This window comes from Aphelocoma coerulescens, chromosome 28 (genome assembly GCF_041296385.1).
Source record: "Aphelocoma coerulescens isolate FSJ_1873_10779 chromosome 28, UR_Acoe_1.0, whole genome shotgun sequence".
In the NCBI taxonomy this organism is placed as follows: Eukaryota; Metazoa; Chordata; class Aves; order Passeriformes; family Corvidae; genus Aphelocoma; species Aphelocoma coerulescens.
Window position 1 is genome coordinate 4780132 of NC_091041.1, and position 25641 is coordinate 4805772.

The following is a 25641-nucleotide window of genomic DNA, read 5'->3' on the forward strand; positions in this document are numbered from 1 at the left end:
CCCCGGGCCGTTCCTGTCCCCGGGCTGCCCTGGACCGTTCCTGTCCCCGGACCGTTCCTGTCCCCGGGCTGTCCCCGCCGCTGTCCCCGGGCCATTCCTGTCCCCGGGCCATTCCTGTCCCCGGGCCGTTCCTGTCCCCGGGCTGTCCCCGGGCTGTCCCCGCCGCTGTCCCCGGGCCGTTCCTGTCCCCGGGCCGTTCCTGTCCCCGCCGCTGTCCCCGCCGCTGTCCCCGGGCCGTTCCTGTCCCCGGGCTGTCCCCGGGCTGTCCCCGGGCCGTTCCTGTCCCCGCCGCTGCCCCCGGAGCCCCGCGACGATCGCGCCCCGAGCCCCAAGCCCCGCCCCCCCGGCCCCGCCCTCCCCCCTCATTGGCGGAGACCCGGCCCCGCCCCTTCTCTGATTGGCTCCCGCCGCCCCCGCGGGCCCGCGCTGGGCGGGGCTCGGGGGTCGCGGTCTCCACCGGGGGTCGCGGCAGAACCCCACCCCCACCCCCGTGAGTACCGTGCCCGGGGCTTGGCGGGAGCGGGAGGGTGGGAAGTGGGGCCGGGGGCGTCCCGAGGGGCTCCAGAAGGGCTCCAGGGGGGCTCCAGGTGGTCCCGCGGGAAGTCCGGAGGTCCCCGGGGGGCTCCGTGGGGTCCGGGGGAGGTCAGGGGTCCCGAGGTCCCCGGAACACCCCAGGGACACCAGAGGGACACCCCTAGAAACCCAAGGGAACACACCCAGGGTCCCAAGGGAACCCGTCCCCCCCAGTGACCTGCCTGAAGCCCCCCCGAATCCCCCCAGAACTCGTCCCCCGCAGAGCACAGAGCCAGGCCGGGGGTGCCACGGGCGACCCCAAAGGGCAGAGGGGCTGCCGGGGGCCAGGGGGGCTGCCGGGGCCGGGGGGGCTGCCGGGCCAGGGACGGCTGCCGGGGGCCAGGGGGGGCTACGGGGCCGGGGGGGCTACGGGGCCGGGGGGGCTGCCGGGGGCCAGGGGAGGCTGCGGGGCCGGGGGGGCTACGGGGCCGGGGGCGGCTGCCGGGGGCCAGGGGCGGCTGCCGGGGGCCAGGGGGGGCTGCGGGGCCGTGGGGGGCTGCCGGGGCCGGGGGGGCTGCCGGGGGCCAGGGGCGGCTGCCGGGGGCCAGGGGGGGCTGCGGGGCCAGGGGCGGCTGCCGCGGCTCGGCTGCCTGCGGGGGTCCGGGGGCTGCCCCGGCCGAGGCTGCGGTGCCGGGTGTCACGTCCCCGGCGCGGGATTGCGACAGACAAATCCAGTCTGGCTTCGGCTGAATCACCCGAAAACCCCTCCCTGGCCCCAAAAAGGGGTGTGGGGATCTGGGAGGGGTTGGGGGGACCCAAGAGGGGTTGAGGGGACCCAGTCCCAGCGCATCCTGGCAGAGGAGAAGGCCAAGCCCACCCTAAAGCCCCTTTCACCCCCGTGAGCCCCTCAGAACCCGCCAGCCGCTCCCACTCCTGAGTTGGTGGCTCTCAGCCCTCAGGGAGCAGGGGCTGGGAGGTGCTGGGGGGGGGTCTCATCCCCCGCGGGGTCCCCACCGGTCTCACCCACTCATGGCACCCCAAAATCTCTCTCTGCTGCAGCCGCCGCTGCCATGTCAGCCCAAAACGCCGCGGTGCCGGCAGAGGCCGGGCAGGAGGTGCAGGTAGGGGTGCACAGAGGGTTCAGGGGGGTGGCGGGTGGCTCTGGGGACCCCATCTTACTGTCCCCCCCCCCCTTCCAGAGCGTGGTGAGCCGCGTGGCCAACCTGGCCCTGGTGAGCTCTGCCTGCGGGGCCGTGGCCTCGGCCTACGCCTGCACCAAGGAGAGCCACCCCTACGTGCGCTCCGTCTGCGACGCCGCCGAGAAGGGGGTGAAGACGCTGACAGCAGCAGCAGTGAGCGGGGCCCAGCCCCTCCTCACCCGGCTGGAGCCCCAGAGTGAGTGCGGGGGGGGGGGGACAGCACCCCACGGGGGCTGGGGGACCCCGAAACTGCTCTCATGGAGTTCTTGTGAGGCAGCAGGAGAGGGAGGACCTGGTTTCACATCTCCCGTTTGTATCACCAATGAATAAACGGCTGGAGAAGCTGGGGGATGGGAGGGGCAGCAGCACCCCACAAGTTTTGGGGTACCCCAAAACCTGGCCCTAGCAGAGCTCCTGCAAGGCAGCAGGGTGCTAAACCCACCTATTTTCCCATCTCCAGTTTCCACCGCCAATGAATTCGCCTGCAAAGGGCTGGACAAGCTGGAGGAGAAGCTGCCCATCCTGCAGCAGCCCCCCGAGAGGGTAACGTCACCCGGGGGACACGGGCAGCGCTCCAGCGCTGAGTGAGGAGCTGGCACAAGCTGTCCCTGTGCTGTACCCTCCCAGGTGGTGGCCGGGACCAGGGAGCTGGTGTCGTGCACGGTGAGTGGGGCGGTGGCAAGGACACGCTCGGCGCTCGGGGCCGTGGTGGGCACCCGTGTGGGGCGGCTGCTGGCCACAGGCGTGGACACCGTGCTGGGCAAATCGGAGGAGCTGCTGGATCAGTACCTCCCCAGGACGGACGAGGAGCTGGGTGAGTGCCCACCATCTCCTGAACCTCGGGGTGCCAAGCCCCCATGGGACCCTCACCCTGTTGCTCAGTGCCACCTTGGCATTGCCTACACGTGGTGGCTCCACAGCAGTGCCAAGGCACCAAGGCCACCATGACCCCATGCAGGGGACAGTCCCTGTCTGGAGGACATGGGATGGCACTGGGTGAACTCTCACCTGGAAACCCAAAGGCAAATATAGTCCCATGTGCCTGCCCGGGTATTTATAGCTTGGCAGTAGGTGACATTCGGCAGAGCTGGCCCCGTGTCATGGCTGAGGTGACCGCAGAGGCCGCCTGGCTTAGGGTGGCATCTCCACATGACCTGGTGGCCAAGCATCCCGTGGGTGCCTACGCTGGGCTCCAGTGCCTGGTGTGGGATGGCCCAGCCACGATGCCCTCACCCCTGGTCCCACAGCAGCGGCAGTAGGCACAGAGGTGGCCACAGGCATGGAGGTGGCCACAGGCACGGAGGTGGCCACGGGCACGGAGGTGACCACGGGCACAGAGGTGACCACGGGCACAGAGGTGGCCACACTGGAGCGGCAGCGGCGGTGGCAGAGCTACTTCGTCCGCGTGGGCTCCCTGTCGGCCAAGCTGCCGCACCGGGCCCTGCGGCGCTCGCTGGGGGACCTGCAGCGGGCACGGCACCGCACCCAGCGGCTCCTGGCCCAGCTCCACCACCTCATACGGCTGGTAAGGATGGGGCACGGACCGTGCCAGCCCCCGTGCCAGCCCCAGGCACCCCCAGGTGTGCTCCCACCCGGCTGAACCTCCCCCCAGATCGAGGAGGGGCAGCAGGGCGCGGACGGGCCCTGGCACAGCACCCAGGAGCATCTGCACCGCCTGTGGCTGGAGTGGAGCCAGCAGGACGCGGTGCCCATGGAGGACAGCGAGGTACGGGGCGGGGGGACCGTGGGGGACACCCAAGGATGGGGCCATCTGGAGAGGGTGGGGACGGCGGCTATTGAGTCCCTTGAGGTGGGGACACGTGGCAAGGGGACACCTGGGGTGGTGACACCTGGAGCAGGGCTGGAACAGCAGCCACAGGGTCCAGGTGTGTGTCCATCCAGGCGGGGTTGGGGTCCATCACCCCCAGCCCCCGCTGCCTGCTGCCCACCCCGCAGGTGGAGGCTCGGACGCTGGCCATGCTCCGCGGGCTCCTGCACCAGCTCCATGCCGCCTGCTCCCACCTGGCCGCCGGTGCCCGGGCATTCCCCAGCAGCGTGCAGGAGACGGCGGGACATGTCTGGCACGGCGTGGAGGGCGTCCAGGCTTCCCTGGCCAGCGCCCGCTCCTTCCAGGACCTGTCAGGCCTGGTGCTGGCGCAGAGCCGGGACACGGTGACGCGGGCGCAGCTGAACCTCGAGGGGCTGCTGGAGCACGTGGGGCAGCACACGCCCCTGCCCTGGCTCGTGGGACCCTTCGCCCCCGCGCTCGTGGAGTATCCGGAGGATGTGCCAGTGGACATGTCCAAGTGGGAGGGCTGTGTCACCGTGGGGGGGACGCGCCAGGTGCCCACTGCCCCCCCGGTCTGCAGCCAGCACTGAGCCACCGGTGCCACCGAGCTGGGGGAGCACCCACCCAGAGCCACGAACCCAAATCCCACCGGGAATGTGGAGACGATGGACTCAGTGGCACGGTTGGGACCCCATTGTCGCAGCTGCGGACTCCTGTGGGGATGGTGGCATGAGCAGGACACAGCGTGAGTCTGTCTGGGATCCAGGGCTGCCCTGAGCCCCAGGAGCACTGGGATTTCGTGTCTTAACAGCTTCAAACCAGTTTAAAGAGGAAGAAAACAACTTTTTTGGCCTTAAAGTGACTCAGAGCCTGCAGTGCTGTGGCAGAGCCACCGTGCCGGGCTCACCGGGGGGCTCTGCGTGGGCGGCAGAGCTGGGGGGGGGTCCAATGGGGGGTGCCGAGGTGGGACAGTGGGACGGATTTCCGTGGGGTGCTGGGATGGAGGGTGCCACAAGGTGCCAGGACGTCTGGACTGTGACCCGCAGCCGTGTGGCACCGAACTTTGTCCCGGTTGTCACCGCCGCGGGGCTGGGTCCGCCCCGGGGTATCCCCGACGTCACAAGCACCCGGTGGGGCGACACTGGGCACCCCAGGACTGCCCATCCTCCTGCCGCCGGAACGCACTGGGACCAGTTTGACCAACTCCACCGGGCCAGGTGTGGGGGAGCACCGGGACCCCGTGCTTGGCACCCGCACGAGGGGAGGGGATGCTCGGGGGGTCCGGGCAGGGTCTGTCCTGGGGGATCCGGTGCCAGGGAAGGTCGGGGGCGGGGATCCAGTGCCGGGGGAGGAGGTCTCTGGTTCCGGGCTCGGGGTGCCACTGCAGCCGGATCCCGGGGAATTGGGTCGGTGTAGACCGATCCCGGGGGTGTCCGGTCCCCAGGGGGTGTCAATGCAGCCCAGTCCCGGGGGAGCCGGTACCAGGGAGGGGGGGTCAGTGCAGCACTGACCGAGGAATGGGGTTCCAGGGGCTCAGTGCAGCCCAGTCCCGGGGGATCAGGTGCTGGGCGGGGGACTCGGTGCAGGCGGTTCCCGGGGGTTGGGGATCCCGGTCCCGGTCCCGGTCCCGGTCCCGGGGGTTGGCTGCCGTCCCGGCCCCGCGCTGCCGTCGGGTCGCTGCTCCCGGGCCGCCCCGGGCCGGCCCCGCTGGGCGGCTCCGGTCACATGCGCTCGGGGCGGGCTCCGGGGTATAAAGGGCGGCAGGGAGGAGCGGGGCGAGCCCGGAGCCCAACTGCGCTCAGCCGGACCGAGCCCAGCCGAACCGAACCGAGCCCAGCTGCCAGCGGTGAGCACGATCCGCGTCCGGTCCGCGATCCTGGTTCCGATCCCGATTGCGATCCCGGTTCCGATCGCAATCCTGGAACGGATCGCGATCCCGGTCCTGATCCCGATCGCAATTCTGGTCCCGGTGCCGGTCTCGGTGTCAATCCTGGTGCCGATTCTGATCCCGGTCCCAATCCCGCCTGTGATGCCGGTTGTGATCCCGGTCCCAGTCCCAGGGACCCCCCTGTCCCGGGTTTCTCCAACCGCGTGGGAGCTGCCCCGTTCCGGGGAGGGGTAACTTGGGATCCTCCCTTCGGGGAGGGGGGCTGGGGGGGGTCTGACCCCACTCACGGTCACGTCCTGTGCCCCCCAGCCCCACCATGGCCACCAGCGAGCCCACGCCGGCACAGCCCAAGGCAGAGGAGCAGCAGGTCAGTGCGGGCAAGGGGGGGCGGTTCGGGGGGGATTCAGGGGGTCCCTGCTTGGAGACAGGGATCGGGGTTATCCCACCCTCCGATGAGCTCGGAGAGCCATGGGAGCACCTGGGGGGGTTGGAAGCGCACAGCACACCCCGCTCCATGTGAGATTTGGGGGTCCCTCACCCCCACGCTCACCCCGAGCACTTCTGGGCCCCAGAGCATCGGGACACGCGTGGCCAACCTGCCCCTGGTGAGCTCTGCCTACGACATGGTGTCCTCGGCCTACGCCTGCACCAAGGAGAGCCACCCCTACGTGCGCTCCGTCTGCGACGCCGCCGAGAAGGGGGTGAAGACGCTGACAGCAGCAGCAGTGAGCGGGGCCCAGCCCCTCCTCACCCGGCTGGAGCCCCAGAGTGAGTGCGGGGGGGGGGGGGACAGCACCCCACGGGGGCTGGGGGACCCCGAAACTGCTCTCATGGAGCTCTTGTGAGGCAGCAGGAGAGGGAGGACCCGGTTTTGTGTCTCTGGTTTGTATGGCCAAGGAATAAACGGCTGGAGAAGCTGGAGGAAGAAAAGATGTGGGGGCAGCACCCCATGGATTTTGGGGTGATGGAAAACCTGGCCCTAGCAGAGCTCCTGCAAGGCAGCGGGAGAGGGAGAAGTTTTTTCCTTATTTCTGTTTGTTCTACCAAAAAATACACCTGCAAAGGGCTGGGGAAGGTGGAGGCAGCAGCACCCCTTGAGGGCTGGGGTACCCCAAAACCTGGCCCTAGCAGAGCTCCTGCAAGGCAGCAGGGTGCTAAACTCACCTATTTTCACATCTCCAGTTTCCACCGCCAATGAATTCGCCTGCAAAGGGCTGGACAAGCTGGAGGAGAAGCTGCCCATCCTGCAGCAGCCCCCCGAGAAGGTACTGAGCAGGGCTGGGCTGGGGTGGGCAACACGCTCGGGGTCCCCCAGTGCTTAACAGAGGTTTGTGTGTCCCCCCAGCTCATCTCGGACACCAAACTGCTGGTGACCTCCACGGTGACAGGGGCCAAGGATGTGCTGACCAGCACCGTGGCCGGGGCCAAGGATGCAGTGACCAGCACTGTGGCCGGTGCCAAGGACGCGGTGACCAGCCGGGTGACCGGTGTGATGGACATGACCAAAGGGGCTGTGCAGGGTGGCATGGAGCTGACCAGGTCCGCTGTCAGCAGCGGCGTCAGCACCGTTGTGGGCTCCAGTGTGGGCCAGATGGTGGCCAGCGGCGTGGGCTCCGTGCTGGGCAAGTCGGAGGAGCTGGTGGACCATTACCTGCCCATGACGGATGAGGAGCTGGGTGAGCAGCTGATCTCAACCCTCCAGAGAGGGGTGGGCAGAGTCTGGGCAGGGCAGGGGTGGTGATGGTGGTGCTGGGACCCCCTGAGCAGCTCCTGTCCAACAGCCAAGCTGGCCACGGCCGTGGACGGCTTCGAGCCGGAGCAGCAGAGGCAGCAGCAGAGCTACTTTGTGCGCCTGGGCTCGCTCTCCACCAAGCTCCAGCACCGAGCGCTCCAGCACTCCCTGGGCAAACTGCAGAGCGCCCGCCAGAGCAGCCAGGACCTGCTGGCCCAGCTCCAGCGCACCCTCGACCTGGTAAGACCTAGCCCTGCAACCCCCGTGCCACCCTGGGGTGTCCCCTGGCGGTCCCCCCACCCAGCCGGGCTGTGCCCCTCTCCCAGGTGGAGCACCTGAGGCAAGGCATGGACCAGAAGCTGCAGGGAGGGCAGGAGAAGCTGCAGCAGCTGTGGCTGGAGTGGAGCAAGAAGCAGCCGGGCGGTGGCAAGGACCAGGTGCCACCAGAGGTAGGAGCAGGGCAGGAGGTCCCCGGGGTGACCCGGCGTGTCCCCCCGCCCTCACCCCCCGTGTCCCCCCGCAGACGGTGGAGTCGGGCACGCTGACCATGCTGCAGGGCTTGACCCAGCAGCTCCAGAGCTCCTGCCAGCCCTTGGTGTCCAGCCTGCAGGGCCTCCCCGCCAGCATCCAGGACATGGCGGGGCAGGTCCGGCACAACGTGGAGGAGCTGCGGGCAGCGCTGGCCTCCGTCACCTCCCTGCAGGGCGTGACGGGCCCCGTGCTGGCCCGAGCCCGCGACCACGCCACCAAAGCCCGGCAGCTGATGGACGAGCTGGTGGAGCATGTGGCCTTCAACACCCCCCTGACGTGGCTCGTGGGACCCTTCGCCCCCTCGGGCCAGCGCCGGGTGGAGACGGAGTAGCCATTCTGGGCTGCTTCCCCTCCAAAAAAGCCTCGTTAGGAGCCTTTGCTAACTCGCCCCCAGCCCCCCGAACCTTGTGCCTGCCTCTGTGGGGACCCTCCTGCCTGCCCCAGCTCCGTCCCTTGTCCCCTTGCTGGGAACCTGCAGTGATGTGCCTTGGCTGCCCCAAGTGCCTCTTGGGGGTCCCCCATGACCTCGGTGCCTTCAAACCCCTGGCCTTGTAGGGTCAAAACAGCACAAGAAACAATAAACTCTGGTTAGTTTTGCACTGGACTGAGATTTCTTTGGGGGTGTGGGGGAGGAATTGGGCTCTGGAGGAACAACCCCCACCCCAAGACCTGGGGACCCCCATGTCCTGGGCCCCCATTCCCCAGACAGACCCCCCAGCCTGTCCCTGCCCCTGTGGGAGCAGGGGTGGGAGGAGAGGACCTGGCAGTGGGATCAGGAGTGGGGTGTTGGAGGGGGCCTCCCACTTCCCAGCAGTGGGGCAAGAGGCACTCGGGATTTTTTGGGCTTTATTTGGGTCTTGTTTATGGAGGGAGTGTGAAATCAGCCCTGGAAAAAGAAAACCCCAAGTGTCCCTAGGGCAGAGTTACTGCAGCCTCCGAGGGGGGGTCGGGGCATCCTCCCCCGGGGGTCGGGGCACAAAGAGGAGGCGGCGCCGGGTGGAGCCGGGAATTCTTTATTGGACATGGACAAAAGCTCTGGAGCGTTGCAAAAGAGCAAAGAAACCAACACTGAGCTGCTGCCCAGCACGGGCAGGAGGATGCCAGAATCAGTCCCTCCCTGGTGCAGTTAGGAGAGAACACACCCTTTTTACTCTGTTTTTACCCCAAAAAGTTGGTGCCCAGCCCTGCTGCCACCCCTGGGGCAGAGGGATCCGGCCCCGGCAGCTGCCTCTGGATGGAGAGAGGTTCATGATGGTGGGGAAAGGGGCTTGGAGCATCCCCTGAGTGCCTGATCCTGGCCAGAGGGAATTTGGGGACCCATGGGGTGTTTGCCAGCCCTGACCGTGGGCAGGGGGGTTGGGGTCCTCCCCTTGTCCCAGCCAGCAATGCCTCAAGAAAGAGACACGGGGGTTCCTTGTGTTTTTCATTAGAAAACCCTTTATATTCATTTCATGTCGGTTGAAATCACAAGAAATTAGGTAGGAGGGAAAAAAAAAACCAAAACAAAAAATTAAAAACAAAGAGGGGGACAAATACAGACACCAGCACAGCCCACCCGCGGGTGGTGCCTCCGCAGGGATGGGACACGGGACAAGACCAAGGACATCGGCTACGGTGGGACTTAGTGAAGTGACTCGGGCAGGGGACGAGGCAGAGGCTGCTCTCCCTTCACAGCCTCTCCTCCTCCTCCAGGTGGGAGCTGCTTCCTCAGCTCTCCTCCTCCTCCTCCTCATCCACAGCCTCTGACTCCCCGCGAGCTTGCTCCAGCCCGGCCTTGGGATAGTCCTGGATGCTGCTGGGGGAGGGCAGGGGCAGGCAGAGCTCAGCCCCCCCTGCCCCTCTGCCTCCCCCGGTCCCTCTCCCACATCCCAGCTCTTTCCCAAGCTGGGAGAACCCTTTCACAACCCATGGGATGCCCCCAAATCATCCCTGCAGAGCCCAGCGATCGGGGGGGCTCCGGCCCCCAGCCCTGCCCCCACACTCACTTGTTGTGGGGCTCCTCTGTGGACGCCTCCAGCTCCCCAGCTCCTGGCCCTTGGCTCTTGTCCTTCTCCTCTGTGCCCTCTGACTTTTGGGACAGGGATTCACCATTCACAGGACCGGACAGGTCTGAAGGGAAGAGAGAGAGGCTCAGGCTCTTGGATCCTCTCATCCATCCCAACCCTCGTGGGCTGAGGATCCACGGCCACAGGCTGTCCCTGGTCCTGAGGGGACCCCAGGCCTGGCCTGACCCCCACAGCTGCAACCCCAAAACCTCCATCTCTCCAGCCCAGAGGCACCGTCAGGGTGGATTTTCCCTGTCAGTTCCTCTGGGAAGGCTCTTGCAGCATCACTGGGACGGCCCCAGGCAGGGACCTGGCTCCGAGGGTGGAAGATCCTAGTCACCACTCCCTGTGCAAGAGCCTGAGCCAGTGTCCAAGGACATCTCCACATTCCTTTGTGCCTGGACCAGAGCTCAGGCTGGCAGGGAGGAGCCGTCCTGGGGCAAAAACCAGCACAGAGGCCCTCAGAGCCCGGGCGTTGGGGCTTGAGGTTTGCCCTCTGCCCTCGCTGCATTCCACATCCAGCCCTTTCCCACTCCTGGCACTCCAGCAAAGCAGGGCTGGAGCTGCTGATCCCTCCACCTCCCCATGTCCCGTGTCTCCAGCAGGACAGGCCATGCCCTAAGGAGGGGACTGTGACGTGCCCGGACAAGGCCGGAACAGTCCCGGGACGTTCAGGGATGCTCAGGAATGTTACCAGCATTTGTCTCCTCTTCCCCCTTCTCATTCCGTGTCTCCACTCCTGACAGCTTCTCCTGGCCCTTCTCCGCCTCCCCCTTGTCCTTCTCAGGCCCGGCTTTGTTGGCTTTCTGGATGGATTCCATCTTTGGTCCCAGCACACGCGACTTCAACCGGGTGTAGACTTCGGCCGCTTTTTCCATCACGTCCTTGTTGGCTTTGTAGCGCCGGATCTGCCCCAGGGAGCGGGAGGAGGGACCCTCTTAGAGCTGGGGGACCAGGCAGGCTCCCCACTTGCCCCAGGGAGGGCTCAGCCCTCTGCTCTACCTTCTTGAGCGTGGCCACCACATCCGTGTGCTTCTGGAGGATGTGGGAAGTGACCTGGAGCGTGCCCAGCTCCTCGAGTGCGTTCAGACACCGCTTGATGTCCTGCACGGAGGGCACTGGGATCAGGAGCTGCCCTGGGGGCACCTGGGGCCTCCCAGCACCCCCAGAGGGGGGAGGAGGAGGAGGAGCATTCCCGGGTATCACAGCCAGGCAAGGACAAGCAGGGCTGTCCCAGGCCAGGCCGCAGTGTCGGCACTCACCGGGTTATCCACCTTCAGCGCAAACTTGATCTCACTGTGAAGTTTCTGGAGTTTCTCTTCCACTGTGGGCTCTGGAACAGAGAGGGAAACACAGGCCGAGGTGTCAGGGCACCAGCAGAGCCCAGAGCCCTGCCCAAAGCCTAGGATCTGCCCTGGAGACTGGGATCACTCCCAGGCAGGGGTCTGTGTCCTCCTGCACGTCCGGAGTCGAGCACAGCCCTGGGAATGTCTCTGGAGAGGATGGGTTGGGGCGCGCCAAGATGGGGAGGGAATGTCAGGGAAGTGATCCTGAGATCACAGCACTGCTGGGAAAGACCCTGGCACAACCTCACTGATCCCTCCCTGTCCCAGGGATGGGGCAACCAACCCTGGAGCCCTCCCCTCCCTCTCCTCCCCTCTGTGATGGGAAGCAGTGGGTCTCTCACCCTTTTTCTTTTCCATCCTCCTCTCGGGGATTGGGTCGGATTTCTTCCGGCCTCGTTCCACTTTCAGAGGTCTGTGGGAAGGGAAGGAAAGAGGGGAATGGTTGTGGTGAACCCCCTGATCACACTGGGCTAACAAGGGGGATGGCACCGGCTGGAGCATCCCAAGACCCCTCCATCCTGGTGGCAGCTCCCCTGTGCCCCAGCTTCCCCACAGTGCAGACAGGAAAGGCCCCAGGAGACAGAAAACACCACAGAATGCCATCCTGGTAACCCCCAACAGCTCCTCCAGCCCCTTTAGCTCAGGAGGAGGGAAGGAACAAGCCCAGCCCCTCTGCAGGTGCTGCAGCCCCACGAGCCCCATCCCCACCCCAGGGTGCCAGGGCTGGAGCCACGCAGGAACAGCCCCATTCCCAGGAGGAAAGGGAGGGAGGGGAGAGGTGGAGATGCTGACTTGTTCCGTGGCTTCTCCTCTGCTCGGCCCCTCTTCTCCTTCTGATTTGGTTTCCTTGACAACTCCGAGGGCTGTTTCTTCGCCGGCTTCTTTACCTTGGAGGAGAGAACAATGCAGGGAGAGCGGCAGAGCCCTCCCCGCTGTGGCGCAGACGGAGCCACGGCCACGCCACGCTGGTACCCACGGCCGCCCCACGGCCACCCCCACGGCCCAGGGGCACCCCAGTTGCCCCACACCAGAGCACATGGTCACTCCATGGCACATGGTGACCCCACAGTCACCCCACTGTCATGGCACATGGTCACCCCATGGCACACGGTCACCCCACACGCTCCCAAAGGCTCCAGGGGGACAGTGGAGCAAACCCCAAGACTGTGGTAGAAGAGCATCTTGGAAATCATGGAATGGTTTGGGGTGGAAAGGACCCTAAAGCTCATCCCATCCCACCCCTGCCATGGGCAGGGACACCTCCCACTGTCCCAGGCTGCTCCAAGTCCCGTCCAGCCTGGCCTTGGGCACTGCCAGGGATCCAGGGGCAGCCACAGCTGCTCTGGGCACCCTGTGCCAGATGTGAGGCCCACAGTGGGATGAGGCATCCTGGGCCAGGGGAAGAGCTCCCACTCCAAGGCACGGATATGCCACGGACACAACCCTTCCCAACACCGTGTGGGCAGCCACAGGGTAACCCAAGACCACGAGGGCAGGTCCCTGCCACACCTGGAGGTCCCTGCTGGCCTGACAGGGAGGTGACAGGTTGTCCATCCACCCCCAGCTCCCCACTCACCTCCTTCTCCTGCTCCAGCTCAGAGTCCGAGGAAGACGGAGCCTTGGCCCGGCCTCTCCGGCCCTTTTTGGCCATTTCATCCTCGGCGCTGCTGTCCGAGTCCGAGTGCACCTCCTCGCCCTTCTCTGCCTTCTCCTTCCTCTTCTCCTTCTCCTCCTTCTCCTGCTCCCGGAGCCGACGGATCTCCTCTTCCTGCTCCCTCTTCCTCTTCTCCTCCAGCTCCCGCCGCCGCTCCTCGTCCCGCCTCTTCCACTCGCTGATGCGATCCACGTCGCTGTCGCTGTCACTGCGAGGACAGGGCAGGCTCGGACCCCTGCGTGACCCCCAGGCCAGCCCAAGGGTGACAGTGTCCCAGCCGACCTCACCTGTCACTGCTGGAGCTGCTGGGGACACGCTCTGGCTTTGGCTTCCTGCCCCGGGGCTTGGGAGGGGGTTTCTCAGCTGCAAGACAACGGGAACACGTTCAGCAGAGCCCTGGAGGTCCCTCTGTTAAAACAGCCCTGAGGTGCAGAGGCAGAGGGGTTCTGGAATGTGCCCACAATTCGGGATGGGAACCCAGAGCCTTGGGAATGCCCGAGCTCCCATGCTCGCATCCCGAGGTGGTGGCAGGAGCAGCAGCAGCAGGAGCAGCAGCAGGAGCAGCAGCAGGAGCAGGAGCTGTCCTGGGGGTACCTGGTTTGCGGCCTCGTGGTGCCTTTTTCACCGACACATCTGAGTCCGAGTCCGAGTCTGACTTGGTCATGTCCACGGTGGTGTTTCCCATCTCCAGATCCGAGTCCACTTTGGAGTCGGAGTCAGAGCCAGACTCCACTTTCTGCAGGCAGAGAGCAGGGCTGGGATGGAGGGTGGCAGTGGGGTGGCAGTGCTCCAGTCCCAGCAGTGCCCCCAAACCCAGCAGTGCCCAAATCCCAGCATCCCAAGCCCCAGCAGGTCGCCAAGGGACCTGTGAGGTCCCTCTGGGTGCTCCAGCCCAGGGCACAGCCCTGCCACCCCTGCTCCCCCCTCCCCACAGCGCAGACCCTGACTCCTCTCCAGCCTCCCTCAGATTAGGGGTCCTTTACCTTCTTCTTCCTCCCTGCTGCCGGCATCCTCCGTGGAGCCCGGGCCACTGGCTTCTTTTCAGGGGTGAAGTCCTGGAGGAAAACAGAAATATGAGGCAATGTGGAACAGTGGCACCATAGTATCAAGCCAGTCAGGTTCCCCAAATCCTCTCACCTGGTCACTGTTTTTTTCTGACTCGGAAGACGTTTCTGAGTTCTCCTCTTCTGTGACAGAGGGGCTGCCCTGATCCAGGTCACTGGAGGATTTCCGAGGCCGTTTTGTCACTGGCATCTGGCAAGGGAGAGGTGACAAGATGAGAGAAGCCCACTCCTTTTCTACCCACCCTGGAAAGCAAATGCTTCCCAGGAAGGGTTTTCTCCAAATTTTCCCAACCGGCCCTGCAACAGCTGCACTCAGATCTGCAGCTCTGGATTCTCCTCCAGGCTGCAAACCCCACCAGGACTGGCCATTCCCCCCACCCCACAGGCATCATGAGACAGCTGTGAGGCCCCCAAAACCATGCTGAGCCCCATTTCCCACCAGAGAATCCAGAGGGAGTTGGTTTCTCCACCACCTCCTGCCATAGTGGGCTTGAGGAAAGCTCCGTGGTGGAGCCACGGTGTCCCCTGGCCAGGCCACCCTCCCGTCCCCAGCCCATACTCACTTTCATGGCCAAGGATTTCCTCTTGAGCCCGCTGTGGTCACTGCCTCGATCCGAGTCCTCATCACTGTCCACCTTCTCCGTGGGGACCGTGGCCATGGCAGAGTCGTCCTCGTCGTCCCCGGCATCGCTCCCCGCCATGGGGTCGTTCTCGGGGACGTCGCTGTCGGAGGAGCTCGCAGGCTAAAGGCAGCGGGAGGACAGCGGGGTTAGGGGAGCCTGTGGGGTGTTTGGGGCGGGCAGGAGAGGAGGGAGAGGGGGCACCAAGGGTGGGGAGCAAAGGAGGGCAGAGCTGGGCGTGCAGAGCAGCGCAGGGCAGCCTCCCCTCCCAGCACGGATCCCTCCGGAGCGGCTCCGGACACCAGCCCTTCCTCGGGAGCGCTGCACCCCTTCCCACAGCCCCTCACACACCACTCCGAGAGCGCCAGTGACACATTCCCGGGATGCTGCTGCTTCCTGCCCTCTGCCCCCCATCCTCACGTTCTGCCAAAATCCCTGGAGCAGCGTGGAGCCGGGAGCAGAGCCCAGCCCCGCTCTGCCCTAACGGCGCCAGACAAGCCGGGGTGGCTGGGTTCAGCCTCTCCTTCTGCCTCCACTTGGATCAGGCCTCTTCCTGTCCTCTTCGCACACGCAAACGGTCCACACAAGGAGTCCGGGTGGCCACCGTGCTCTTCCCAGGTGGGATCTCCTGTGTCCTGCTTCCTGAAGGTCTTTTTGTTTCTCCAGTCCATCAGGAGGTTCCTCACAGCCCAACTTCATCTTCTGGGCTGCTCCTTTGTGTGTGGCAGCACTGACATTCCTAGAGCCAGGATTCTTGCAGCTGCTGAAAAGCCTCTCCTCACCCTTGGCTTCACTCACGTCTCAAAGCCAAGGAAACTTCAGAGTCTTCTCCTGCTCCTTTCACCCACAGGACGCAGTGGGTGTTGCTGAACCCTCAGCCTCGCTGGGTCCCTCATCCCTGATGGGAGTTCCCAGCAGATTCCTGGCCATGGCAGGTGCTGCTTCCCTCATCACTACCAACCTCCAGGTTTTCAAGCACCTCCACAGCCTCACCTTACCCTACAGCCACAGTTTTGGGTGGACCATTTCCCCACCCCTGCCCCTCAAACCACATCCTCACTGCTGCCCCGGCCATGGCATGGCCCGGGGGGCTCATTCCCTGCACCTGCCAACCTCCAGGGACCACCTCGACCTTGTCGCTCACCCTACAAACCTTCCCCTGCCTCTTCAGCCTATGAAGCCGACGCCTCCTGGGATGATCTTTACACAATAAATTGGACCCCAATTAAGGTCATGAGATGCTCCCGCGAGCAGCTGACAAAGAGCCATCCCCTGGCATGGCCTGCTCCAAATCCCGCTGGAGGGCTCGGGAACCTCGGGAATGGATGGAGAAGGGGACCTCCCAACAGTCCACAAGAAGATCCAGGAGCCAGGGATGAGCAAGCCTCAAGTTCTTGTTCTGACAACAAAAGCCCCGCGATTTTGGGCAAGCGGCACAAAGCACGACCCCGTTTCCACTGCAACAACGGGGCACAAGCATCTTCCTCCAGAGCAAGTGCGAACTTCCAGCGCTCCTGGAAGCCCGAGGGAAAGCCCTCTATGGAGGAAGATGAGGAGAGAGGACTCCCTGAGAAAGGGAGAAGGCAGGGAAGGAGAGGGGAGCTAATTCTACCCCAAGGAAGCCAAGCTGGAAGCTGGAAGCAATCGGCACGGCAGCGAGGAGAAGCAGAGACAGGAGGAGTGACTTGGGGGGACAGAGGGGCTGCTGCCCCCTCCCCTGCCCAGCCCACACTCACCGCAGGGGCACTGTAACTGGCGTGGGGGTTGTTCTGGATTTCCCACAAGCCCTCGTTGAAGCCTTTTCTCTTGTTTGGTTTTCCGTATTTGTCTTTATATTTTTCGTAAGGGAACAGATCTTTAGGGCCCAAGAAGGCGCTGGAGAGAGACAAAGCAGAGGTGAGGCCGGAGCAGAGGCAGAGCCCAGCGGGGGGAGCGAGGCAGCGCTTACGTCTCGTGGGTGCCGAAGAAGAAGATGGGGTACTTGTTCGGGGGGGGTTTCACGGCGCCGTCCGCGATGTCATCGATCTGAAAGGAAACCCAAAGCACGAGGAGGTCAGAGACAGCGGTGACACGTCCTCAGCCCCGGCAAGCGGCGTCGGGTCCAGCACCCGCTTGGAGCCAAGCGCGGCAGGAAAGCACCCGGACGGGGCCCTGGCTACGGATCCGAGTCCCTGCGGGATCTCTACCAGAGTAACGGGAAGGATCCGGCACCGAGGTCTTGTGGGCAACGTGGGCCTTGTGCTACTCCCCCGGGATCCATGGCCGGGAGCCCAGCAGCGCGGGCGGGGGGCGATGGCTGAGCGGCCGCAGAGTCCTTCCTGGCTGGAGCCCGGCCGCAGGAAAAGCCCCGCTGCCGGCCGGACACCCCGTCTTCTGTGCTCCGGGCGGTCTGGGCCGCGGGCAGGGGGAGCCTCGGGGTGCGCAGGGGGTGCTGGGGAGGTCTTCGGGGTGGGGGGACCCTTCCCCAAAAAGCAAGCGAGCTAAAGCAGAGGGGCTGTCCCGGCAGGAGCGGCAATCCCAGATCTCACGGCGAGGTGCAGCCAAGCGGCGTCGACTCCGGCCCCCTGAGCTCCCCGATCCCACACGGTTCCACCTGCCAGTCTCTTCCCATCCAGGGGCGGTGGATGAACCTGCCACACCCTCGGCTGCTCCCAGGGACCCCGCAGAGCCCCCGAGCACCCCCAGCTGAGCACATCCCAAAGCAGCTCCCGCTCTCCAGCAGCACCGCGGCACAACACTGTCACCCGGGCGGTGGCACCAGCTGTCCCCCTCCCCGCGCACTCCAGCATCCCAAATAACTCCCCCAAAGTGCAGCAGCACCCGCTGATCCCGCACCGTGAGCGCTCACAGCAGCCCCCCAGCCATGTCACACCCAGAGTGTCCCCTCGGGACAGAGCCCCAGACCCCCCCAGGGCAGGATCCCATCCCAGTGCCGAGCTCCCGTCCTGACATGAGCTCCCATATAGGATCTCTGAGCCAGGGCTGGACTCTCATCCCAGGACAGGGGCTGATATGGGGTCCCCCATTCCGGTACGGGACACCCCATTCCAGTCCTGGGCCCCCATCCCAGTAGAGGTGCTGGAATGGGACCTCCCAGCCCAGAATGGGACACCCCACACTGGTACTGGGCCCCATCCCAGTACAGGACATCCCAATCCAGTACGGGCGCTGGGATGCGACCCCACAATCCAGTCTGTGTGCTGGGACAGGTCCCTCATGCCAGCACCGGACCACACTCCATGACAGATACCGATATGGGTCCCTCACCCCGAATGGGACACCCGTCCCCGCACCGGGTCCCCATCCCGGTACCGACCCTCCTATCGCGGTACAGGCACCGTTACAGCATCTCCACCCCGGTACAGGGCGTCCCATCCCGGTACGGGTCCCGTTACGGCATCTCCATCCCGGTACGTGTTCCCACGCCGGTACCGTGCCCCCATCCCGGTACGGGATCCCCATCCCAGTACAGGTACCGTTATGGCATCTCCATCCCGGCAGGGGCCTCCGGTCCGGGGTCAGGGGGTCGGTACGAGTCCTTATCCCGTCTCCAGTCCCCCCTCCCGATCCCGCCCCCATCCTGGTCCGGGACCCCCGCCCCCCTCCCGGCCCGTCCCCCCCGCGGCGCGGCCCCGCGGTCTCACCCGGGCCGGCCAGTGCGGGTAGCCCTTCATCTTGGCGAAGACGAGGTCCCCGGGTTTGAAGCTGTGTGGCATGGCGGCACCGGGGGGCGCGGCGGGCGCGGGGGGCACCGGGCGCGGGCAGGCCCAGCCCAGGCCGCGGCAGCACCGGGCAGGCGGCGGGGGCGGCCCGCACCGCACGGCACGCAGGATGTCCCGCCCCCGGCCGCGGCCGCGCCGCGCACTGGCTGCGCCGCACGTCGCTCAGCCGTCCCGACCAATAGGAGCGAGGCGGCGGCGCGGCGGGATAACGGGATTGGGCCGCGCCGCCGGAGGCGCCGAAGCGGGGGGCGCTGGGGGGCGGGGCCTGAGGGGCGGGGGGGACGGGGATGGGGGACAAGGGCTGGGGGGGGCTGGGCTGGGGTCTGAGGGGGCTGGGGCCGAGGGGGCTGGGATCTGAGGGGGCTGGGCTGGGGTCTGAGGGGAGCTGGGATCTGAGGGGGGCTGGGGTCTGAGGGGAGCTGGGATCTGAGGGGGCTGGTCTGGGGTCTGAGGGGGGCTGGGGTCCGAGGGGGCTGGGATCTGAGGGGGCTGGGCTGGGGTCTGAGGGGGGCTGGGGTCTGAGGGGGGCTGGGGTCCGAGGGGGCTGGGATCTGAGGGGGCTGGGATCTGAGGGGGCTGGGCTGGGGTCTGAGGGGGGCTGGTCTGGGATCTGGGGGGCTGGGATCTGAGGGGGGCTGGGCTGGGGTCTGGGGGGCTGGGATCTAAAGGGGGCTGGTCTGGGGTCTGAGGGGGGGCTGGGATCTGAGGGGGCTGGGCTGGGGTCTGGGGGGGCTGGGATCTAAGGGGGGCTGGTCTGGGATCTGGGGGGCTGGGATCTGAGGGAGCTGGTTTGGGGTCTGGGGGAGGCTGGGATCTAAAGGGGGCTGGTCTGGAGTCTGAGGGGGGGCTGGGATCTGAGGGGGGCTGGGCTGGGGTCTGAGGGGGGGCTGGGATCTGAGGGGGGCTGGGCTGGGGTCTGGGGGGGCTGGGATCTAAAGGGGGCTGGTCTGGAGTCTGAGGGGGGGCTGGGATCTGAGGGGGGCCGGGCTGTGGGGGGGACAAGGATTCAGTGGGGGGGAGAGGACTGTGGGAGTGTGACAGGGCTGGGGGGCTCGGGACTATGGGGGGGCTGTGGGGGGACAAGGGTGTGGGGAGAGGGTCAGGGCTATGGGTGGGAAATCGGGGTGGGCGGGGGCTGCTCTGGGGGGGCACAAACTCCGATCCTGCCCCATCCGCTGCCCCCAGCTCAGCTCCCTGGCCCGGGGATTCGGCTCCCGGCTGAATTCCTTCCCTGCACCCTGGGGCCATCCCGGGGGTCCAAAGCCCTTCTGGACTGGGGAGGGTGGTGGGTGCTCATGTCCCCGGCCCAGGACAGGGCCACCGGGAGAGTCACTGGGGCCACATGAGGGGAATCCGACCCACCGGGTTCCAAAGTTGGGCCCAGCCCGGCTAAGCCGGAGCAAACGCTGTGCAGCTGGCCTGGGAGCTGGACTGGGGTTTAACCCAGTTTTAACCCAAACTGGTTTCTCTGCAAGGTCATGGAAAGGGAAACAGTCCCTGCCCACACCGGGCTGCTCCCAGCGCCTGGCGAGAGCCAGGCGGGAGCAAAACCCAAACCACAGCCCACGTGCTGGGGAGAAATTGTTCCCGGGGCTTTGGGGAGAGGCGAGTGGGGAGGTGTGTGAGGAGGGGAAATGCCACTGGAGGGAATTCGTGAAGTGAGGGGTGTCGGGGAGCACGCGGGTCGGGGATGTTGGGAGGCTCCCTGTCACACTGTGGGTGAGGCCTCGCTGCTGCCGGGCTGTGCCACATCATCCCGGCTGTGCCACATCCCGGCTGTGCCATGTCCTGGCCTTGCCACATCCCTGCTGTGCCACATCCCAGCTGTGCCATGTCCTGGCCTTGCCACATCCCGGCTGTGCCATATCCCAGGCCATGCTGCATCCTGACCGTGCCATATCCAGTCTCTGCCATCTCCTGGCCTTGCCGTATCCCAGCTGTGCAATATCTCAGGTTGTGCCATATCCAGGCCGTGCTGTATCCCAGCTTTGCCACATCCCAGTGGTTTTGGGGCTCTCTGTGTTCTCCCCCGCCTGTCGCGTGCCCCGGCGGTGTCAGTGGATGGCAGATCCATGTCTCAGTTCATGATTCCCACTGGCGATGCCGGTGTGTGTCCAGCCTTCATCCAGGTGTTTCTGGCTCTCGGTGCCACCGTGGTGTCGCCGGTGTCGATCCCTGTGCCGGTGCCACCGGAGGGGCAGTGCCAGGAGCTGTTCCACAGGTGCACGGGTGAACACACAGCCCCCGTTCGGGGTGGGCTCCGCGAGTGTCCCGTGTCCCACGACGAGGAGGAGGAGGAGGAGTTGTGCCGTGGAAATGAACCCCGTGAAAGCGCAGGCCACGCAGGGGGTGCGTTCATTGTGTCAATCCTCAGGCTCGGAGCCCCTCGGCCGATCTCCCAGGGATGGGATGGACCCGAGGCCCCTCATCCGTGTGCTTCAGACCCCCCCAGCCCCGGCTGTGTCCCAGCTCCCGCCGAGGTTCGCTCCGGAGCTGCCCAGGGCTCCTTTCCGGCTGCTTTGCTCAGGCCGGGGCTGCTCCCGGAGCACCGGGGGCCGCGGCTGCTCCGTGCGGGCTGCGGGTGCAGGTTTGGGGGTGGTGTGGGGTGCTCTGGGGCTGCAGGTCTGGGGCGCTCTGGGGTCCGTGAGGCTCCGTGGGTGCCGCCTGGATGCAACCCGGGCTCTGTGGAGGTGCGCAGGTGCCGCTCTGGGGTCCGTAGGTGCAGGTTTGGGGTCCGCGGGTGCCGCCAGCCCCCCGTGGTCCCGCTGCCCCTCGCCCCCCGCCGCCCCATCCCCGCGGCCCGAGCGGGGCCGGTGCCGCCCCGTTCCGGTGACGGCAGGGGCGGGCCGGAAGCGCGGGGGGGGCGGAGCGGCTCCGCTCCCGTCCCGGTGCTGCCGGTCCCGGCCCGGTCCCAGCCCGGCACTGCCATGCGCAAGTTCTTCCAGGAGATCAAGGCCGACCTGAAGTTCAAGACGGCGGGGCCCGGGCAGAAGCTCTCGGAGCCGTCCCGGTACGGGCTGGGGGGGACCCTCCGGTGACGCCACCGCCGGTAACGCCACCGCCGGTAACGCCACCCCCGGGCACCCCCGGCCCTTCCGCGGCCGGTACCCCCCGCCCCGGGCCCGGTGCCTCCCCGGGGCACGGGGGGGACGCGGGGCTGGGGCCAACGACACCGCCGGGCCCGAGCGCCCCTGCCCGCGGGGCCGCGTCCCGGCGCTGTCACCGCCGGGTGGGCGCACGGGCGGTCACCGAGCCCGTGTCCTCCGTCCCAGGGCCCCCAAGGAGAAGCCGAAGGCCGAGGTGGCCCCGAAGCCCCGGCAGGCCCCGACCGATGAGGCGCAGATGGCGGCGGCCGCGGCGCTGGCCCGGCTGGAGCTGAAGCCCAAGGGAAAGGCACCGTCCGCCTCCCAGGAGGCCATCAAGAACCAGGGTAGGAGCGGCCCGCGGGACTGCGGCTCCGGCAGAGCCCGGGAACAGCGGGCCCGGCTGGGAGAGCGCCCGGGAACAGCTCTCGAGGGTGTTTTGGGGCAGCTGTCACGGAAATGGGGTCATGCGCTGCCCTGGGCTGGGACACCACACCTGGGCAGGTGTTCGCTTCGCAGGGCAGCGCTGAGCTGTCCAAAAGCCTCTGGAATGCGCTGAGCCTCCTCTTGAACCGGGGTTTGTCTGTTGTAGTGAAAAAAGAGCTGATGGCCGAGGCAGCTGCCAGCGAGAAGGGGCTCTCCATGGAGGAAAAGGTGAGGGGGATGCTCCGTTCCCTGCTCAGCACCCATCGCGGCTGCTCTCCCTGTCCTGGGTGGATCTGCCAGGGTATTTATAAACATAACTCCCCCAAACCCTCCCCATGCTCACTTTGGTGCCTGGTTTTATCTCCTTCAGGAGCAGGAGGAGCAAGGGGCAGCTGCTCCCTCTGTCTCGGGTGTTTATTTCATCTGCCCCTTGACCGGTGACATTGTGAGGAAAGACCAGAAGGAAAAGCACCTCCGAGAAGCCATCCAGGCAGTGAGTGCTTCCCTTCCTCCTCTTCAAACTCCTTTTGTGCCAACCCTCCACCTCCTCCCTGTAAAATCTCCCCAGGACAATTTCACCTTTCCTGTTACATCGTCTTTAGCCCAGCAAATGGGGAACAAATGAGCTGAGCTGGGGTCAGCTCCTCCCTGAGCAGCTTCTCCCCCTCTCCCTCAGTATTTCTCCGTGGACCCGGTGGCTGCTTCCATCATGGAGATCCACACCTTTAATAAGGATCGGGAGAAGGTCCGGGCGTGCGTGGAGACCATGGCCAAGTGAGTGGGACTGAGGGCATGGGCAGCTCATCCCTTCCCAGGTGGATTTTCTTGCTGTGCTCCTGGTAAAGTCTTTTTTTGTAAGAAAACTGGACTCTTGAACCACCTGATTTGTCAGTTGACCTGATGTCAGCATCCTGAAGAGCTGGTCCCACTAATCCAAGAGGTTTGGGAGCTGCTGGTTGTTTGCTTTGGCCCCAAAACATTGATGTATTTTATTTTCCTGGCTTTCTCAGCTTTTTCCTCTGTGAGAAATACTGTGAGGTCTCTGTTTCCTCTCTGACCTTGGAGTAGCGTGTCCTGCTTTGATCCAGGCAGTGCGTTCCTCTTCCTGCAGGTACCTGGATAACATCTACCTCCATCCAGAGGAGGAGAAGTACCGGAAAATCAAACTGCAGAACAAGGTGTTTCAGGTGAGCTCAGGCTCCTGCAGCTGCTCAGCCTTGGAAAGTCCTTGCTTGGAGCAAACTCCCTCTAAATCCTGTCCTTTTCTTCCAGGAAAGGATAAGCTGCTTGGAAGGGACACACAAATTTTTCCAGGCTGTCGGGTTTGAGACAAAAACACTGCCTGTTCCAGGACAAGGCAAGAACTCAGGGTGTTAAAATGGAGTCAGGGCTTTGGGGGGTGCTGGGGGAGGCAGCTCTGGTCGCTGAGAGCTCCACAGCGGTCATTACTCCAGGGCTGGAACAAAAACAGCCTCTGAGCCTGCACATTCCTTGTAGAGACGTGACATTTTCCCAGAGATCCTTGTCCCTGTGTCACTGCCCTAAAGACCAAGAGCCTCGTGCCCCATCCTTGTGGTTGCAGAGGCCACGGAGGAGTACTATGTGCTGAAGGAGGAGATGCTGAGCAGGCTGGAGGAGCTGAAGGATTGCAAGGAGCAGCTGCTGAGCTCGGAGCCCGTGCGGGCGCAGCTGCACCGGCAGCTCACGGTGTTCCAGCCATCGCCCGCGGCCGCGCGCTTTGAGCTGCCCCACGACTTCTTCAACCTCACTGCAGAGGAGCTCCGCAGGGAGCAGCGGCTCCGGTGAGGGGCTGCAGGAGCAGCAGGGCCGGGGGACACCAGCCAGGAGCTCGTGCCTCTGCTCGGGGCCTACAAGGGTCTCTCCCCACAGGACAGAGGCGGTGGAGAAGGCGTCGATGCTGAGGACCAGAGCCATGCGCGAGAAGGAGGAGCAGAGGGAGATGAGGAAGTACAACTACACCCTGCTCCGGGTGCGCTTTCCCGATGGATACATCCTCCAAGGTAAAAGAGACTTTTACCCTTCCTTTGTACCCTTCCTTTGTGCCCCTCCAGAAGCTTCTGAGGGTACTCGTAGTGTAAGGAACTCAGTAACGGGGTGCTGAATGCAGCAGGTGCAATAAACCGCCCCAAAACCACAGTGGGGTAACGCTTCTCCGTGAACTCTTCCCATCTCCAAACCCTCCCCCTGCTCAGGGTTGGGATTTTAAGCCAGGATTGGACAGAGAGGGAAGAATCTCAAGGCATCATTAATTAAATTCTGCTCTTCCCAGGCCTCTGGAAACAAGCTGGACTCGTTAGATCAGTGTGTGACAGCAGCCAGCGTGAGGCTGCCTGTGTGATGTCAGACTGTACAACAGCATAAATCCTCTTCAAATTTTCCAGTAGAGCTCTGGAAATCATTTCAGGCTTTCCCAGCTCTTTGTTACAGGCTGGCAGGGGCTCCCAACAATTGACTATTTTTCTTTGGGGATTCTGCTTTTATAGTTTTCAGTTAAATCAGGCTGGCTATGTGTCAGGGAAGTCGATTAAGTCAGCATCAGTAGGTGAAGCCCCATGGAACCGACCACAAAAGGTTAGATTTTGGTAAATGCCAGACTCTCTCACCTTGTTTTCTCATGGCAGGGACTTTTTATGCCCGAGAATCAGTATCTGTGCTCTACAACTTTGTGAGAGAAGCACTCAGAGAGGACTGGCTGCCCTTTGAGCTCCTGGGACCCGGAGGTCTCAAACTGACTGATGAGAACTTGGCCTTCAATGAATGTGGGTTGGTGAGTGAAAAAAATTATTGTTGGTACTTTCCAGAGCATCTTGAGGCTGGCAGAGTCTTCTGCTGCTCAGAGCTGGGGGAGAAATTGGTGTCCTTTCAGAGCCCCAAGCTGCGCTCTGGCCCCTCATTTTAAGCACAAAGCAGTAACTGCTTGGGGGCTTTGAGGTCGGGAGGGAAGTGCAGGGTCCTCACTCCTGGAGCAGAGAGCAGCTGGCAGGGGCTGAGCAGCCAGGCTGGGAAAGAGGGGAGGCAGCAATGGGGAGGGAGGGTATGAACAGAAAGCCCAAAGTAGCATCCCCTAAAAGGAGCCTCTTGCAGAATCCACCCCTGTCCTTGTCAGTTTGAGTAGCTCAGGTCTGTGAATGCACACAGGGTGTTCTAAACAGCCCTGCCAGTGCCCAAGGCCAGGCTGCAGCACCCTGGGACAGTGGAAGGTGCCCTTGCCCATGGCAGGGGTGGGACTGGATGGGCTTTAGGACTCCTGGCATCCCAGACCCTTCCCTGGCTGCTGTGGTCAGTGACCTGCCTGTCCTGCCCAGGTGCCCTCGGCCCTGCTGAGCCTGGCCTGGGACGCCGCGGTCATGGCCGACGTGGAGGCGGCGGCGGAGGAGCAGCGCAGCCCCCTCAGACCGGAGCTGCTCGCCAGGGTCCAGACTCTCTCCTGAAATAAAGGGCAGTGCCTCCCGTGCTGCTGGGTTTAGACTCCTTCCTCCTTTTCCCGAGACTGCTGGAGCTACGTGAGCTCAGAGGTGGCTTTGGTTTAGCTCTGCAGGGGGGCTGGACCCTGCTGTCCCCTCCCAGCTCCAGCCACACGGGTGGCCTCTCCCAGTGGCACTGGGCTGCTCTGAGGGGCTTTGAACACCACACTGGAGCAGGGAGTGCCTGAGGTGTTCCCAAGGCAGCGGTGGAATGCTGCCTGCTCCCTGGGAGCAGGGATTAGAGGCTGTTAGGCTGGAGTACCAACCTGAGCCTGGGTATGGGGCTGGGTTTAGAACTCAGAGCTTCCCCCTCTGCTTCTGTGTGCACTGTAACTCCTATTGGAGAGAAGCTATTTGGATACAGTTACACTTAAAGTCTGATTAAATGGAATTATTTAAATACGCAGTTCTGATCCCAGTTGTTTGAGTTGCGCTGTTGTTAGAGGTGTGAGATGCCAAACCAGTCTGTGCTGGGGCTGGCACTGGTGTTACTGGGGCAGCATCACCCCCTTGTCCCTTCACAGACCAGAGACTGACAACAGGG

The 25641-nt window shown here is 64.7% G+C and overlaps 4 protein-coding genes across 8 annotated transcripts; 3 read left to right on the forward strand and 1 right to left on the reverse strand.

Moving 5' to 3' along the window:
• The first annotated feature begins 440 nt into the window (after window positions 1–440).
• On the forward strand, window positions 441–4349 carry LOC138099611 (perilipin-3-like). 2 transcript variants are annotated; one of them, XM_068996969.1, is made up of 8 exons: window positions 441–490; window positions 1573–1634; window positions 1713–1908; window positions 2173–2255; window positions 2340–2526; window positions 2960–3237; window positions 3325–3438; window positions 3669–4349. In XM_068996969.1, the coding sequence occupies exons 2-8, from the start codon at window positions 1584–1586 to the stop codon at window positions 4089–4091; spliced, it is 1332 nt and encodes a 443-aa protein (XP_068853070.1). In that variant the 5' UTR covers window positions 441–490; window positions 1573–1583; the 3' UTR covers window positions 4092–4349. The 2 variants fall into 2 exon arrangements, with proteins under 2 accessions (XP_068853070.1, XP_068853072.1); XM_068996971.1 differs by lacking the exon at window positions 441–490 and having other exon boundaries at window positions 1347–1634; window positions 2960–2997; window positions 3052–3237.
• A 914-nt stretch (window positions 4350–5263) lies between these two features.
• LOC138099612 (perilipin-3-like) lies at window positions 5264–8251 on the forward strand. Its single transcript, XM_068996972.1, has 8 exons — window positions 5264–5347; window positions 5699–5756; window positions 5962–6157; window positions 6572–6654; window positions 6735–7065; window positions 7171–7361; window positions 7448–7570; window positions 7645–8251. Exons 2-8 carry the CDS (start codon window positions 5706–5708, stop codon window positions 7981–7983), a joined length of 1314 nt encoding a protein of 437 aa, XP_068853073.1. The 5' UTR covers window positions 5264–5347; window positions 5699–5705; the 3' UTR covers window positions 7984–8251.
• Window positions 8252–8659: 408 nt separating this feature from the next.
• On the reverse strand, window positions 8660–18182 carry HDGFL2 (HDGF like 2). Of its 4 annotated transcripts, none has more exons than XM_068996962.1 (16): window positions 18026–18182; window positions 16330–16406; window positions 16118–16256; window positions 14325–14504; window positions 13835–13951; window positions 13681–13752; window positions 13292–13433; window positions 12985–13060; window positions 12620–12905; window positions 11836–11930; window positions 11385–11455; window positions 10960–11030; window positions 10700–10801; window positions 10392–10605; window positions 9638–9761; window positions 8660–9444 (listed from the first exon to the last, which is right to left on the reverse strand). In XM_068996962.1, the coding sequence occupies exons 1-16, from the start codon at window positions 18095–18097 to the stop codon at window positions 9360–9362; spliced, it is 1923 nt and encodes a 640-aa protein (XP_068853063.1). In that variant the 5' UTR covers window positions 18098–18182; the 3' UTR covers window positions 8660–9359. The 4 variants fall into 4 exon arrangements, with proteins under 4 accessions (XP_068853063.1, XP_068853061.1, XP_068853065.1 ...); XM_068996960.1 differs by having other exon boundaries at window positions 8660–9447; XM_068996964.1 differs by lacking the exons at window positions 16118–16256; window positions 16330–16406.
• Window positions 18183–20948: 2766 nt separating this feature from the next.
• UBXN6 (UBX domain protein 6) lies at window positions 20949–25503 on the forward strand. The gene is made up of 11 exons (XM_068996973.1): window positions 20949–21113; window positions 21376–21533; window positions 21779–21840; window positions 21983–22105; window positions 22289–22386; window positions 22724–22799; window positions 22885–22969; window positions 23195–23414; window positions 23503–23633; window positions 24255–24400; window positions 24939–25503. The coding sequence occupies exons 1-11, from the start codon at window positions 21031–21033 to the stop codon at window positions 25062–25064; spliced, it is 1308 nt and encodes a 435-aa protein (XP_068853074.1). The 5' UTR covers window positions 20949–21030; the 3' UTR covers window positions 25065–25503.
• The last annotated feature ends 138 nt before the right edge of the window (window positions 25504–25641 follow it).

Coding starts and splice junctions, on each gene's coding strand:
- LOC138099611 (XM_068996969.1), top strand. CDS start 1,584: ATGTCAGCCCAAAACGCCGCGGTGCCGGCAGAGGCCGGGCAGGAGGTG. Junction 2,256..2,339: donor TGCAGCAGCCCCCCGAGAGG/GTAACGTCACCC, acceptor GTACCCTCCCAG/GTGGTGGCCGGGACCAGGGA. Junction 3,238..3,324: donor TCCACCACCTCATACGGCTG/GTAAGGATGGGG, acceptor ACCTCCCCCCAG/ATCGAGGAGGGGCAGCAGGG.
- LOC138099612 (XM_068996972.1), top strand. CDS start 5,706: ATGGCCACCAGCGAGCCCACGCCGGCACAGCCCAAGGCAGAGGAGCAG. Junction 6,158..6,571: donor CACCCGGCTGGAGCCCCAGA/GTGAGTGCGGGG, acceptor TCACATCTCCAG/TTTCCACCGCCAATGAATTC. Junction 7,362..7,447: donor TCCAGCGCACCCTCGACCTG/GTAAGACCTAGC, acceptor CCCCTCTCCCAG/GTGGAGCACCTGAGGCAAGG.
- HDGFL2 (XM_068996960.1), bottom strand. CDS start 18,097: ATGCCACACAGCTTCAAACCCGGGGACCTCGTCTTCGCCAAGATGAAG. Junction 16,407..18,025: donor ACCCGCACTGGCCGGCCCGG/GTGAGACCGCGG, acceptor GTTTCCTTTCAG/ATCGATGACATCGCGGACGG. Junction 11,456..11,835: donor GAGGAGAAGCCACGGAACAA/GTCAGCATCTCC, acceptor CCCTTCCCACAG/ACCTCTGAAAGTGGAACGAG.
- UBXN6 (XM_068996973.1), top strand. CDS start 21,031: ATGCGCAAGTTCTTCCAGGAGATCAAGGCCGACCTGAAGTTCAAGACG. Junction 22,800..22,884: donor TGCAGAACAAGGTGTTTCAG/GTGAGCTCAGGC, acceptor CTTTTCTTCCAG/GAAAGGATAAGCTGCTTGGA. Junction 23,634..24,254: donor CGATGGATACATCCTCCAAG/GTAAAAGAGACT, acceptor TTCTCATGGCAG/GGACTTTTTATGCCCGAGAA.